The sequence below is a fragment of the Eretmochelys imbricata genome, chromosome 2 (genome assembly GCF_965152235.1).
Source record: "Eretmochelys imbricata isolate rEreImb1 chromosome 2, rEreImb1.hap1, whole genome shotgun sequence".
NCBI classification, from domain to species: Eukaryota; Metazoa; Chordata; order Testudines; family Cheloniidae; genus Eretmochelys; species Eretmochelys imbricata.
In genome coordinates, this window is record NC_135573.1 from 26,867,293 (window position 1) to 26,883,697 (window position 16,405).

The 16,405-nt window shown below is 39.4% G+C and overlaps 1 protein-coding gene across 1 annotated transcript in view; it reads left to right on the forward strand.

The window, feature by feature from the left end:
• EIF3H (eukaryotic translation initiation factor 3 subunit H) overlaps positions 1-16,405 on the forward strand; it is a 120,212-nt gene that overhangs the window by 19,871 nt on the left and 83,936 nt on the right. Inside the window, exon 2 of the mRNA XM_077809865.1 lies at positions 12,879-13,035. Within this exon, the coding sequence (XP_077665991.1) occupies positions 12,879-13,035 (157 nt within the window). The remainder of the gene's footprint in view (positions 1-12,878; positions 13,036-16,405) is intronic.

Below are 16,405 nucleotides of genomic sequence, written 5' to 3' on the forward strand. Positions count from 1 at the left end.
ACTATGAAACTAATGCCCTGACAAAAGGAATTAGTGTTTGGCCTAAGGGCAATGAACAGTGTTGCACTTCAAGGCTCAAAGGCGAAATATCATTTGACAATAGTTTTTCCTGCTTGGAAAGAAAATTGGCACTCTCCCCTTCTGTATGCTGCTGTAGTCAACAGTTGGGCTTCATTCCTTTCTGCACTTGTGAGGTGTACGTCAGACTGGTGTCCTGCATTGTAATTATGTATGCATAGCTGCTGAACAGGCTGATTATGGTCTGATCTCTTGGTGCTTATTTGCTGGCTGTTACTTTGCTACCAAGATGAAGACTGTGCATTTTCACTTGATTTTTTTTTTTTAGTCACTGTTTTGCAGTTATATAATGCTTTTAATCTTCAAAGTATTTTATATTAATCCTCTCATCACTACTGTGAGTATTATCTCCATTTTATGGATGGGAAACAGGCAGAGAGAGCTTTTGAGTAATTTGCCTAGAACAGCAGAGGGAGTTTGCACCAGTAACGATTGGGAATCTGGACATCTAATGTGTATTGCCTTACACACTAGAACATTGTTATGGATGTACATTTGGTGTTCTCCAGGCATTGTTACAAAATTGAGTGTCTACAGTGTTTGTGAGCAGAGTGGCACAATGCAGGGAAAAAGACAAAATATAGCAGACAACTGGCAAAATAGTATAGTGCCTAACCTGAAAAATCTGATGTATTTAGGTCTGTGGTACAAAACAAATGCAGTTATATGCCCAAGAAAAATGTTTTCTGTTAATTAAATTGGGCAAGAACACTGAAACTTGTTACAAATTTTTTTTTTCAAACTGTTTTATTAAAGGCAGCTTATTTTCAATTTTTTGTTGTTGCTTAGGCCCAAAGCTTTTTTCTAAAGTAACTCCCCATCTTGCTCTGCCACAAATAATATTTCGGATCCAGTTTGTGTTTTATTTCTTCTCTACTCTCCCACCCCACCCCCCGCTCCCTAAAAATTGCCCTCTAGACAAAGGTGTGATTATCAGTATAACTCTGCCACATCTTTTATTTCATGTAGTGTTAAGATTATAGATGTATATGCTTTTTATATTGTACTAATGCTTAGCAATTCTATAAGAGTACTTCCAGTATTTAGCATATAAAACTAAATTTCTTGAATTCTGAATTAGTAAAATGGGCAGCTCAGCTTACTGTTGTAGAATCAATAATGTGGGGAAGCTTTGGGAAATTATTTTTTTAGATATGCTTAGTAACTGCCAGAGGTTCCCTTTTGTGTTTAGGTAAGCCTGGTTTTACTGTTTCATTTGAATTCAGTGATGTCCGTCACTTTGGCCCATTGCCTGCAACAATATGTCCATAGTTAAAAATGCTCCTTTAAATTGCCTGTGTGTTTAACCGTACATACTTGTACACACTCATAAAATCCTTGTGCCTTGATGTGTAGTGAAATAAAAATGCTATTTAAATTGAAATATTAGAGATATTGAAGCATATTAAAATGCTCTGACTACAGCCTGACGAGTATTAGCATTGTGCTATGAGTATGATACTACCAAGGATTTCCCATTCTTTCATATCTCTCTTGTACAGAGGCAGCCACTTAGTAATTAAGGTTGTGACTAATTTTCCATTCTAAGCCAGATTTTCGCCCCCTTCTAAAATCCACAAAGAAATATTGGGATCAAAATTGGTAGAGTAGTTGTGAAGCTGAAGTAAACTGGACTCCTCACCTGGGCGGAAATGTGACGGTGTTGCTTTGGAGGCCCCCTAGAGCCTCCTAAGTTTTGCAAGGGTGTTGGTGCATTCAGCAGCATGGAACCTCTCTTGTGTGTGCTGGTGTACATCTCCATTTCTTTAACAGGCATTAGCCAGGTGGCCCTTACGATTTCAGAAGGAAGGTTGAATGACCCTTTCCCCCAAACCTTTTTGCTCCTCCATCTCATGCTGTGAGTGTTTAAAAACAACTAAGCAAATTCTCAGCAATAATTAGTTAAGGTAGATTAAGGTTTTGAGTGCATATTAGTAATTTAAAGATAACAATCCTTATAGAAATTTTGTAGTTACCAAAAAATAACCGTTAAAAGGTAGGAAATTCAGAATTGAGATTACACTTTCAAAAGACTCCAATATTTATCAATTCGTGGTTTAATGTACCCAGGCTACCATAATGATGCCCCCAAAATGATGTCCTCAGAAAATCATATGACCTTATCCATACATATTTCCCCTTATCAGTGGTGGTAAAATTAGAATGCTCTTAATCATCCAGTACTCCTATAGAGATGATAAATAATGCCTAGCTCTTATATAGCACTTCACTTTGTACATATCAAAGTGCTTTACAAAGGAGGCAAGTATCATTAATCCCATTTTAAAGATGCTGAGGAAACTGAGGAAAAGGGAAATGAAATAACATTCTTTTTCCATGGTTGCACAGCAGGTCAGTGGCAGAGCTGGGAATAGAACCAAGGTCTCCTGAGTCGCAGTCTTGTCTCCCTTCCACTGGTGCACACTGCCTCCCTTTAGGGAAGATTTTTCTGTATCTCTAAACCTGTTAAAACAAAACTTGTTCACATAATTTTAGTGAAGTCAAGTGCCCTGGACATGTGGAAAACTTAAAATAATAAAAATGGAAAAAGACTTAGTCATCGTGCCAGTGTGTCACTTTCATGACTGTTTTGGAATATATATTGAATGCATGTAAAAGGAGGGATCCCATAATTTATATGCTTAAATGCAATATTTTACTTCAGCACGTTATTTTCAATCCTGATCTTGGAGGCTAGGATCCTGAAATAGCATGAAGTGCCTTTAAATCTGGGAGCATTTTATAGAGCTGCAAATAGACAAAGCAAGTTTATTTTTATTTTGTCTCTGTCGTGTTCTGTTCATTTCTTAAGGCCAAATAAGCGTGGATAACTGTCTCTGCAGGCTTTCCTCTACTTCAGAATGAGGGTAAAAATTTAGCACAATCCGTGTGAAAAATGGATGGTTGAATTATGAAGTTTACTGCTGCTGCTTTTGGCTGTCACTTCTAAACCTTTTCATATGCAACTGCTAGAAGCTGAAGCCTGAAAAGTAATCCTTTTATTCACAGATGGCATTACTAGCTCAGTAAGTACTGCAAATATTTGAATGCTGGTAGTTCACTAATATAGCAGAACACATTTCATCAGACAGCTGACAGCTAAAAGCATAAGACTCTTTTATACCAACTGGAAAATATTAAGTTGAAACTATAGCTTGTGTCTAATCTTCCTAAAATGCAGATACATTGTACAGTAAGGGAGCATGTTCATCAGGTCTCACCCCCAAAACAATGGTAATGTATTGACTTTTGTTCTAAAAACATGTAATAAAAATACTTATTTAAAAATATTAAATGTTTTCAAAAGATTCAGATTTTCTAACCTATTTGTGGAAGTAGCAAAAATAACCCACCGAAAAATACTTGGTAATGCTCTGTCGGTAACATTCTGTCTCCATTGTAACTAGGACGACTGTAGGGCCTTACTCTTGTTACAGCCCCATCGTTGCTTCCTGATGGTATGGTAATGATATCTAATGCCCTGCTGCTCAAACAGTTGGAATCCTGGGGCTGTATTGTAGAAACATACCGACAAGGCAGTCATTCTGCAGTGCCGGTGGTCTTGATGGTTTCCATGGTAATCAACATGAAGCCATGTACTGTGAAATTTATACTATGATACTTTCTCTAGCAAATGGGTAACTTAAAATATACAAACATAATGGTGGTGTATTATTGTTTGTACTGAGGTAGCACCCAAAATGTACTACAGTATCTTCTTTTCACACAGAAGAGAGAGCTCATTCTTCAGAGAGTCTATCTAAAAGGATAGATGAAGATTAGAAGAGATGCAACATCCAAACAAATCAATCATGGGGGTGATTAGCATATATCTTAATTTGATTTTTATGTTTGATTTCAATACCTTTCACTTCTCTCCATCGTTTGATGACCTTATCGTTATCCAATACAAAGCAATTCATATTCAGTTCCTTTCCTCTGCATCAGTGAGCAGTCCACTTACAGAGAAAAAATAAATAAGTAGATGATTTAAACAAGTTTCAAGATACCTGGAGGGCACTAACTTCAAACTCTGGACAGAGAGGAGGAAAAGCACTGTATGAAAGATTAGCATCCCTGGCTCCCTCAACCAAAAACTCAGGGCTCCCAATCCAAGTCAGTGTTCCTCTAACAAAAACAGGGAAGACAATATGGTTTTGTTATTTGAAAGATTAAACCCAAGCCAAATCCCAAGTACCATTTTAAAAAAAATCAGACACCTTTTATATATCAAAACAGTAAAAATGACAATTTTTTTCCCTGGAGGTCATTTTTAAAAGGATTAGATTAGGGCTGTCAATCACAGTTAATGCATGCGATTAATGCAAAAAGAATTAACAAGATTAAAAAGTCACAATTTTAATTGCACTGTTAATAGAATACCAATTATAATTTATTATAAATATTTTTGGATGTTTTTCTACATTTTCAAATATATTGATTTCAATTACAACACAATACAAAGTATACAGTGTTCACTTAATTTTTATTACAACTATTTGCACTGTAAAAAGGGTAAACAAAAGAAATAGTATTTTTCAATTCACCTCATACAAGTCCACTCAGTCCTACTTCTTGTTCAGCCGATTGCTAAGACAAACAAGTTTGTGTACATTTACAGGAGATAATGCTACCCACTTCTTATTTACAATGTCACCTGAAAGTGAGAACAGATGTTCTCATGGCACTGTTGTAGCTGGTGTTGCAAGGTATTTAGGTGTCAGGCATATGAATGTTAGGCTAAACATTCATATGCCCCTTCATGCTTTGACTTAAAGGCTCTAAAATTTTACATTGTTAGGTTTTTGAGTGTAGTTATGTTAAAATAAAAAGATCTGCATTTGTAAATTGCACTTTCACAATAAAGAGATTACAAATATTTGCACAAGTACTATAGAGCAATCAAAAATAATGTAAAATGAGCACTGTACACTTTGTATTTTCTGTGTTGTAACTGAAATGAATATATTTGAAAATGTAGAAAAATCCAAAAATATAATTTAAAATGTTATTCTGTTATTGTTTAACAGCGCAATTCAAACTGTGATTAATCATACTGTTTTTTAATTTCATGATTAATTGTGATTATTTTTTAAATCATTTGCCAGTCCTAGAATCAGTGTTCCCTCTAATTTTTAACAGGCCATGTGCACAAAAAATTTCTTCTGTACCGCCGCTGAAGCCAAAAAAAAAAAAAGGCCGAAGCTGGAGTGCGCATGGTATTTCGCCGTGTGCGTGGGGTTTAATATCTGTGTGCACGCGCACAGCTTACAGGGAACAGTGCCTGGAATAGATTCTAAAACTTAGATGGGAAATGGAGTTGCAATGTGCTAAATAACCTTTTTAGCCAAGGTCCCTGTTTTTTTTTTATTACTCAAAATATCAAAATAACTTTCAAGATTTACTGTTGCTCAAGATTTGTAGCTTGAATTGCTGCAATCTTTAATCTATTTTGATAATAGGGCAAGTAGGAAGCTGTGTGTTTGGGAGAGTTGTGAATATATGTTGACATCTAGATACGTCTATATGAACATCAGTTATCTCATCTCATCGTGGACAGGTATTCTGCATCATATAAATATCCTTATTGGCAGGCTCTGCAGATATATGAAGTTGCGCACAGATTGGATTCGTCACAGGATAAGTCCACATATCTGTTACAAGGGGTCTGACTGTTGTTTGCAGGACCTTGGAGACGGATACCAGACCTTTCAGTTACTGCAGGTTTAGAGTGACCAAACCTAAATCTTAGATTTAGTTAATAAGGATTGGCTGTAAGCATATATTTGGGTGAGATCTAAAATATTCACTGACCTGGTGGGCAATGTATCTGATCTCTTGGGATTGATAGTACTTTATATGAATAAGGCTTTTTTTAGTAACCCCTCTCTGTATTAGACTTGGCTCTCTGAGTGGGAGCCAAAGGGCTGGACTGCTTAAAGGGAACTGTATTTTGGCTTCTTGGTAATCAGTGTGGTAGCTGTTTTGTTATTGGCTTGGTGAATATAAATATTGAAATAAATCAGTAGTTTTGGGGATTGTCTGCCCTATTCCTTGCAGTTTGCCCTGAGTAAGCATTCTCAGTGTAGCCCCTCCAGGAACCACGGTCACTGTGAGACAACATGGCTTCCTCTGTCCCTCCCTCAAGAAGGGAACATCTATAAAATTCAAGGAGTTCACTCAGAGTATCTCAAAAGTGAGCCTTACTAGGGTTCCACTTATTTCTGTACTACAGCAGCAGGTGCCGTTTTCCCTTCAGATTCCCTCTTCTGTGCTATCTTGTTGTCTCAGGATGGAGGCCACTCTACCTCTGGCCTACAGATAAGGAGGAAAAACTCCATAAAATCAGGGTACACTCTGAGGCCCGAGAGGTTGATCACTCCCATATGTAAAACTTAGAAATTGAGAAGGAAAGGTAAAAGATTTATGGGAAGGACACTTAAGATTTTGACTTAAGATTTTGATTTTGACACTTAAGATTTTGACTCCTCAACAGTGGAAATTTTTAAGGCTCTGTTTTCCCAGTAAAACAAGGAACAGGAGGGGCAGGGATCCTCTTCCATTTGACCACAACACAAAGTTTCCCAGGGTAAAGGCTCTAAAAGGAAGAAAAAAGGTCTCAAAGTACAGAGAGGTCCTCATATTTATTTTTGTGGGAGAAAGGCCAGATTTTTTTGGCCTTGGGGCTGGAGCCCACAGAAGAACAACCTCACTCAGGATTTTTAATAATGTTTTTAAACCATCCTCAGGAGTATTATGCAGACTCTGTATCCTTCCAGATAAGGCCCTGAGAAAAGAAACATTGGAGAGAAGTTGAGTTGAATCTATTCTGAAGTATGTTATGTTTTATACTCCCCAAAAGTTCACGCAGTCCTCATGTTTGGTTAAAGAAATTGCAAGTCTTTATTTAAAATAATTAGTAAAAGCAAAGCCACCTTAGCAGCCTTTCATGCATCTAATGCTTCCATGTCTTGGCTGTAGCCATGTGTGTGTGGTCTCCCTTTTGCACACTGTGCCATTCAAGTTCAGAAGTCCTCTGGACTGGGAGGCTTCAGAGAAAAACATCTCCTTATCAGTCATGGCAGATTGCCCTTCTCCCCAACTCTGAAAAAAGAAATACCGCCCCCCCCAAAAAAGACATCTTGAGATGCTCAGTACAAGCAATGAGTTATGTAACTCTCACAACACCAGTTCTGCCTATCTCCATGGAAGGCCAATCCCCAGGGAAAGTAAGTGCTGTTCACTACTGAATGTCCCAGCTGGCAGGTTCTTCAGTGACTATAGACAGTACTGCCATGGAAACCTCCTTTAAATAAAAATAAAATAAAAACCTGAGAGCCTTGTAGCACAAAGAAATACAGATGCTATTATAGGTCTCGGCATGCTTTTGATTCATCCAAGAGTTGCAAGAGAGTGATCCAAGTGGCATGAGGTATGGAGGAGATACTACAGGAAAACTCTGTATCCTTCAAGAAAGGGTGATTATAGGTTGAACCAATTGGGGACCAAGTGGCAGGAATTATCAAAGCATTAGATCAATGCTATATTTGAAAAAAGCACCCCTCCCCCCATTTAGGCAGCCAGGGTTGCACTATTCAAATTAAATGCAACACCAAAACCAAGACTATTCCTCCAACCAATTGAAACACAAAGTATAAGGACTGCAGTGGGTTATCTTCTTCAAATTTGGAGAATGGATCTCCCAGAAAACAAGAAGGCTTAGGACCTTGTCCTGGCACCCAAGAGTCCCAAAAAAGGAGGAGTGCTCAACTTGAAGTTCTTGAACAGATTCCTTCAGAAGCCAAAGTTCAGGATGGAGACCCTGAATTAAACCAAGAACAGGATTCCCAAAAGGATTTTTTAATTTCTATATCATCAAGTGTTCTTCATGCTGTATCTTTGGTCCTCCTGCCTCTGTAAGGGTGTCTTCCAAAGTATTAGTTTTAGTCTATTTTTCTTTGAGCAGAAAAGGGGTCAAGTTCCATACCCATTCTAAAATGACTTCCTCATCCTAGCACCTTTCTTGGAAAAGGCCCCCAGAGCAGCTTTTGCAGACCCAAGTTCTATTCTGGAATAATATGAATTTGTCAAATCCACCAGATGCTGAATGATTCCATGCAATATATCCTTCACAGAAGTTTACTTCTTTCAAAGGACAGGATTCAGAAGCTGGTGGCCTGAAGACATGATGCCATTTGTTCTCCAGTCACATCAGGGATCTGTCTCTGATCAGAATTATGGTCTGTTGTCCCCAACATACTGTTGAGTGAGGTTCCACATGTGTCTTCTCTTTGCCCCCTTGTCAAGGGATACTCAGAGGGCCAGAGTATGTGAGAATTGGAGAGGGAAGCTGACATCCAAAGTTAATGAATACTATGTGGGAGGGCTCTTCTTCAATTGGCCAAAGCTCAGAGCAGTCAAAGATGTCCTAAGAACTGTAACTCCAGTCCTGATGTGCCGGTGATGTATTATAACACGTTGGCAGTGGTTTTTATCACTAAAGGAGGTAGCAGGTATCAGAACTGTGCTATGTGCTTCTAATCCTCACTGTTCCTGGAGCTGCAGGCATCAGAGGTACCCCCTAGTCCCCAGCTGCTGAAGGAGGTTCCTAGCCCCTGTGCAGCTGCTCACCGTCGGGCAGTGTGGGGATCCATAGATCCCTATTTTGTCCCAGTTATTTTCAGTAAATGTCTTGGACAGGTCATGGCTTCCGTTTATTTTTCTCTTTTGCCCATGACTTTACTAAAAATATCTGTGACAAAATCTTAGCCTTATTAATAGGCCATCACTACAATCATGCATGTTCTCCCGTGGCCAAAAGCATGACTTTCTTTTTCTGTTCATTGTTCTCCAGGACAATTTTTTTTTTTTTTAAAGCAAACAAAAAAACAAACAGAAGTGAGAAAGAGAGTCCTTCACTGGCCAAGGAAGTCCTGGTTCTTATATCCAGCTGAGGTGGCAACCACCACTCAGCTATGCCTCCTCTACAGGAAGGATCTGCTCTAACTACTAAAATTCCACACACAAGCCTAGATAGGTTTAGTTTATCTGCTTGATATTTGAGAGTAGGATATTAAAATGTGGCCAAACCCCTCTGAGCTGGACACAGATGCTGCTTGATGTCCTCAGGTAGTGGGACTGCACCTGTTCCTTTCTGGGTTGGGCATTTGCCTCCTTTGCTTATGGGGGCCCAGAAATTCCTGACAGTCCTCCTTCCTATCACAGAACCTCCCCCTCCCCGCATTTCACCCAAGATGGCATCTGCCTCCTGGTTCCTCCCAACTGTCATGCAATACTCTAGTTCATGGACCATCTAGACTGTTGATGGTCCAGAACTTGGCAGCTTGCACTTACGTGCAGTCTGAAGGCTTATTACATCATCTTGCTATTTGACAGCAATGAAATAAACTAAGATATTAAAATGTTATAAAACTTGAAAGTATTCCACAAGCAGCTTCTTCAGAGGCCTGGTCTATGTGTAAAGCGTAGTGCTAAGTATTGGCAATGTTGGGAGCACTTGTGTAGATGAGCAGCTGGTGTATGAAACATCAGTTAAATTAGCTTTGAGTAGGGCTGTGAGACAAGGTGTGTGTGCATACACACAAACCCCAGCTAACTACTGGCAACATGTCTACTAGGCCTCTTGCCATTTCTAATGCTGGTGGAGCTAATTTGGTGTTAGCAACAGTGAGAATTTCAGAAAATTTCCTTAGACCTCAAGTACAGTACAAAGCTTCCAATGCCTGCCCTACCATTAACCAGTCTTTAAAAAAGAGACTAGATTTAAAGTCTAAACCTTTACTAGTTCTGATGGGAACAGAGCCTTAATAGTTACTGGCATACTGTTCTGCCAGGTCACACATGACAGTATACATAGTGCTAATAGGTGTTAATGATATACATACTTATTTCTAATAACAGCAGTTGGCTTTTTACCTGTGACAGTTTGAACAGATCAATAAGCTGATTTCAGTGGTGTGAATACAAGATTTGTAGCACAAGTTGTAAAGATAGAAATATCTGAGACTGTATTACCTGAAAACTTGTCAGTATGGAAAAGTCATATCAGTATACTCGTGAGGTGTGAATTTAAACTAATAATTATACTAGTGTAACTCCTTTGCTCCCCTATTTTAATACAAAAGTGGCTTTTTTCACTGTAGTTTGGCACTTAGGAAGGGGTTTAAGACGAACTGAAGAAAGCTACTCATAATTGCAAATACATAACTTGAAAACAAATGAGATGACCGGTTAAATGTTCAAAGCTGACCCTCAGTCTTGCTATGATTATCAAAGAAATTTGGATATACCTTTACATTTAAAGATTTTTTTTGTTTTTCAAGGCAGTACATGAAAATACTGGATGTCAAGCTGTCTCCTCATCAGTGTGTAGCAGTGTTTGGATAGCAGCATGTCTTGCAGGGCCTCTTTAAACTTCAGCTGTTCACCAAGTATTATACATTAGGTATCACTTAAAACAGTTGGAGTCTTATAAAAACAAAAGTGTTACAAGAATGAGATGTCTGCATTTTCATGGGGCACATTTTTTGGATCTTTATTTCAAAACAGACAATCGGTAGCTAATATGCAATATTGTAGCAGTTTTGGTCCCAGGATATTAGAGACAGGGTTGGAGAAGGTGATATCTTTTATTGGATCAGCTTCTATTGGGGGAGGGAGAGAGAGATGCTTTTGAGCTTTCAAACGCATATTACTTCAACCACCTTGTCTCTCAGTCAGTAGCTAACGCCGGAAAACAAGTTGCTGTGTGGAGTGTGCTCGTGGAGTTGAGCTTAGAACATTGCCTCATGCAGGTTTCTTACTAGAACAGCATGTTAATGTGTGAGTTCAGCATGCATTAGAATACGTGGTTACCATTTGGAGTTCTGATAGTCTCTAACTTTCTGTATTTCTGCTCAGTCAGAAGATTCCAGGGATCTCATTGTTATAGCAAGTGTTCTGTGTATTGTAATGATGTTTTTATAGGCTACTAGAAGATAAAATGGGAACAGTTGGCATCTTTATCAGCAATGCCACAATGAAATATTGTAGTGAAAAATCTTATCAAAGGTTAGTGGGAAGGCCACCAGCACATAAGAGAACATAAAAAATTGAAGAGCAAAAATAGAGAAATGTTGGAAATATGACACTTAAAATACTCTGCATATCTGTATTCATGCAGTAAATAACATCTTATGTTGTGCCCAATTGAGTCCTATTAGTTACAGGTTCTGTCACAAGATAGATAACTGTCCACTGGAAACTTGATCTCTGTCCCAGCAAGCCTATTGTGAAGTACTGCAGCATCCTTACAATTAATGGAGGTGGAATATTTCTCACGGAATAGTGATAGTTCATGGAAAAACAAAAAACCATTTATATTGGTTTAAAACCATTTGATGTTAACCATTTCAGCAAAGGTATTAAATTCCACTTCTCTATATGGTAATTTTTTTTCTTTCAAGCTTTCAAAGTAGCCTCATTTTTGGCATTTATATATGTACCTGCACCTTTGCCCAAAGTGGCTACCTAGACATGGAAGAGAAGCACCAGAGATTAAAAGTTTTGTATCCCATTACTAATCCCCTGAGCTATGCAGTCTCCCACACTGCATTGTGTGGCTTGGTTCACCTTATTTAATATTTGCAGCACATTTGTTTGAAGAAGCATTTCCCACTTTTCTTCTTTCACTTCAGCCCTTATTTCCTCCCTAACCCCAAACAAAAAACTTCCCATAAAACTTTAAGGATTCCCCCTTTTCCCCTCAAGAAGGGAATATATACTGTGTATTTACATTTGGTTTTCTTGTGCTGTGAATGTTTTTCATTACCACCATGCTGTAGGTAGTGTAAATCATTACAGATGTTTTAAAATGGTTGTCACGAACATAACCTTTTGCTTCATTATTTAGTGTGCAATGAAATATATGTTCCTGCCACGTAAATGTGGACTTGTATTCATGTAGAATGTTCATTGAATCTGTAAGGGCAGTAGTTATGCAAAATCTGTTCTCTCACAATGGTAGAGCAGAAATCCATTATGGTAGTTGGTTTGCCTACAGACACAAAGATCAATAATGCTTTGTTAACAGGGCCATCAAGCATTTCTAGCTTGCTTTTGCTTGGATGGATTAGACCTTAGACCTTGGTGAAATAAAGTCCACTTGAGCTTGACTTAGCATCGTCCTTATTGTCTGTACATGTACTCATCTGTGCCTGTAGCTACGGTTACTCTACACTTACTTTGTCTTGTTTAAGTGTAATTAACAGCGTGAATTGACCCCATAGTTTGTGTGTCTGAGCTAGTCTCAAATCAGCCATTGAAAACATAATATTATAATCTACAATATCAGCTCTTCATCTCATGGGGATACTTTATTGCAGTGTTCAGAGTTGGGAGGGGTGTGAGAATTGTAATGATAATCCTTTTTTATTTAGTCGTTTACATGCTTTCATATCTGCTCTTTAAGGGTATTTTCTCCCTTGTTTATGCCAATTAGCTTCTCTGTTGTTGGTCTTAAGACTCAATGTTTTCAAGGAACACCTTCAGTGTGTCATATTTCCATTTCAGTTTTGTAACTGATATTGTTAAAAGTAACCCTTAAAAGCCCTACCTCTGAAAATTTGAGAAATATTTTGTATAGCTTCTTGTGCAGGACTTTCTGCTGGCATTTTAAGCCTGTAGTTCATTTGGTCTTCAGCTACCATTTCAGATAACTTACTTAAACAATTTGTTATACAAATTTAAAGATACAATACAGAATAGGCTTTCATATTCTGCTTTTTGTTCTTGATTTTTAGGTTGTGTTAAAGATTATTAAGCATTACCAAGAAGAAGGACAGGGGAATGAGGTGGTCCAGGGAGTGCTGCTGGGACTTGTGGTGGATGACAGGCTTGAAATCACCAACTGCTTTCCATTCCCTCAGCACACGGAAGATGATGCAGACTTTGATGAAGGTAAGACATGCAGTTTGTCCAAACTAGGGCATTGGATTTACAGTCTTTGTCACCCAGAAAAAGCCAAAGTATACTGATTTCTTTAAAAAACAAACAACCTCGCCCCTCCAAAAAACCCCTCCACACACAACACCCACCTAACCAAAATAAAAGACACACACACACACACACACACAACTATGGCTGGAAACTTCACTCACATTTGTTACAAGGTCTCTTTTTGACTGAAATAAGAACCTATAATGCATTTCCAGAACTTACACATAAAGCTCCCATCCTGTATATCTGATTTAGAGCTTATCTACATAGGTAATACACAGGCATAACTACCCCAATATAATTAGACTGCTATAGTTACACTGGAATAACTCACCTGTATGGACACTTATATTCTAGAAAATTCTGGAGAAAATGTCCACATGGAGAGTTACGCCTGTAAATGTAGAGAAGCTCTTATTAAATACTTATTGGAAGTCTGAAGTGCTAGGGTTTGTAGGTTAAGGGGCATTGTCAATTTGAAATCTTGACAATTTAAAATGAATTAAAAAAAAAAAAAAAAGCTTCAGGCGTTCACACCTGCACAGATGTTCCGCTGCTGGTCAGTAATTTCTTACTATCTACAGGGTTCAGAGCAGCAGCCATGTCAGTCTGTATCCTCAAAAAGAAAAGGAGTACTTGTGGCACCTTAGAGACTAACCAACTTATTTGAGCATAAGCTTTCGTGAGCTACAGCTCACTTCATTGGATGCATTCAGTGTGTGTGTCTACACTGCGATTAAACCCCCCACATCTGGACTGTATCAGCTGACTTGGGTTTGTGAGGCTTGGGCTGTCAGGCTGTAAAATTGCACTGTAGATGCTTGGGCTCAGGTTGGAGCCTGGACTCTGGGACCCCATGAAAGGGGAGGGCTCAGGGCCTGGGCTCCAGCCCAAGATCAACTGTCTGTACAGCAGTTTTAGAGCCCTATAGCCAAAGCCTTGCGAGCTGAGTCTGCTGACATGGGCCAAACATGGGTGTTTAATAGCAGCGTAGATATATGGCTAGTGTTTAGGAATGAACTAGTTGTCTGCATGGGAGTATGTGATGTGCCAGCCCCCGTATAGGCCTTTAATCCCATGTGCAGCATTCAACTCTTGCCAGGGGTACAGAACAGCTGTCCATAGCAAGAAAGTGCCCATGTTGCCAGGTCTCGCTTCCCTCTTACGCTCAGCATCTGCAAGCTAGCTTCACCCACTTCAATACAGTGAAATCATTAGTAAGCCAGGACCCTCTCTCACCCCACCTCCAAGGGAGATGCAAGCTAAGAGGAATTTCCCTCACCTAAATGTCAGGTCCCTAACTTGGCAACCCTCTCTCTTGCAACACAGACATTGTAAAGGAGCAAACTCTAGTCAGGTGAGTAGGTAGAAGGAGTCAAACTGAAACAGTGTTGCTACTGCTATTAAGCAGCCCCCAGCATTTGGAGGAACGCTGTAGCTAGGTCAACTCAGCATGCCTCACTCTTCCCAAGCAGTCTTTAAGCAGATGCCATGCCTCCTTCATGTAGCACAGCTCAAGGTGAGAAAATCTGACGAGCCATTAAGAGAGAAACAGCTCTTTTGTGCACAGGCATGCTGAGGCGGGATGAAGGATGAAACTAGCTCTTATAATGGAGGATAGCAAGAATTCAGAAAAACTGCTATAAAAGTAGCCAGCCTGGTGCAAGTGCCCTTTCAGCTGCCCAGAGTGCACCCCTTCTCTTGCCAATGTGAAAAGGCACCAAAAAACCAAGGTACAGGTCCGGCCCATTTGTTTCCTTTCTGATAGGGGTATGCTGAACAGGAGAGTGACCAGGAGCAAGAGCACCAGACTACCTCCCTTTCTCCTTCCCCATGTTGTCAGCTATTCAGAAGGATTCTTGTCCTTTCCTGTACAGGCATAGGTATCCCAGAAGAGAAGTCTCTCTTGCATACCTGCCAACAGCTTCAATGTAAAATCCAGTAAACTGAAAATTTATGTAATCTTGCATTAATTTTCTATATCTTCCTTACATTTGCGTAAATTCAGGAAAAAAGAGACCAACCGAAAGGAGGACAGATCCCAGCATTTCAATTCTTTTCTTCCCCAAACAAGACATTTAATTCTTCTTCCTTCCCACAAACAAAAGGATATCATTCTTTCTCTTCCTCTCACCCACAGGGTCTTCAACCCTTCCCTTTCTTTCTTTTGGGATCGGGACAGTGCTAAAAGGGTGAAAGTTGCAGAGCCAGCATGGAGCAGTTCCGCAGTTGGCTCTCAGATGCACACAGGGTTGAAGGACTCTATCAGGACCTTACCCTTTGGTTACTTGGAGGGATAAGATCTCTGCCTAATGGATAGGCTGAGGCACTAGGCTGTACCTCAGCAGCCCTTCCCCAAAATGTGAGGAAGTGGAGAAGGGCAGCCAGTCAGATGACAATTTCCCTATAGACTTTTAGGAAGGTATGAAAGCTGTAGTCTGTGGGGAGAAGTCTGAGTTGGCAGCTCACAGAGACAGGATTCCTCCTCTATCACTTCATAGTATAACCAGGCATGGGCAGTCTGCTAGTACTCCATGCATTACACACATATCTAAATTAATGCTATTTAAAAAAAAAAAAAAGGCTCCCGAGGGATCACAGCAATTACAGGCCAGTAAGCCTAACTTGACTACGAGGAGGATATGATAGAGGTCTATAAAATCATAATTGGTGTGGAGATAGTAAATAAGGAAGTATTTACTCCTCACAACACAAGAACTAGGGGTCACCAAATGAAATTAATAGGCAGCAGGTTTAAAACAAATAAAAGGAAGTATTTCTTCACACAACTCACAGACAACCTGTGGAACTCTTTGCCAGAGGATGTTGTGAAGGCCAAGATAATAACATGGTTCAAAAAAGCATTAGATACATTATAGGCAGGGATGGTGTCCCTGTTTGCCAGAAGCTGGGAATGAACGACAGGGGATGAACCATTTGATGGTTATCTGTTCTGTTTATTTCCTCTGAAACATTAGCCACTGTCAGAACACAGGGTACTGCGCTAGATGGGCCAGTATGTCCATTCTTGTGTTCTTCTTATGACCATGAGCTGGTGGAGTTCTTAGAGTGTAGTTTTCAGGTTTACCGGGACCAGCAGTGAAAGAGGGAAAAGCTCCAGAAATTGATGTCATTGATCATTGAGTACCATGTACAAAAAAACAAAAAACATTTCTCCAAACTGATTGCAACTTATGATGGTGGATACATGGGATCATTACTTTTGTAGGATGAAGTTTACATAGAGGAAGGTGAAATACAAGTAGAGGAAGCTTTGCTTGATCTACAGGAGAAAGTGGTGCAATGCCTACCTTTTAAAGATCCAGAACTC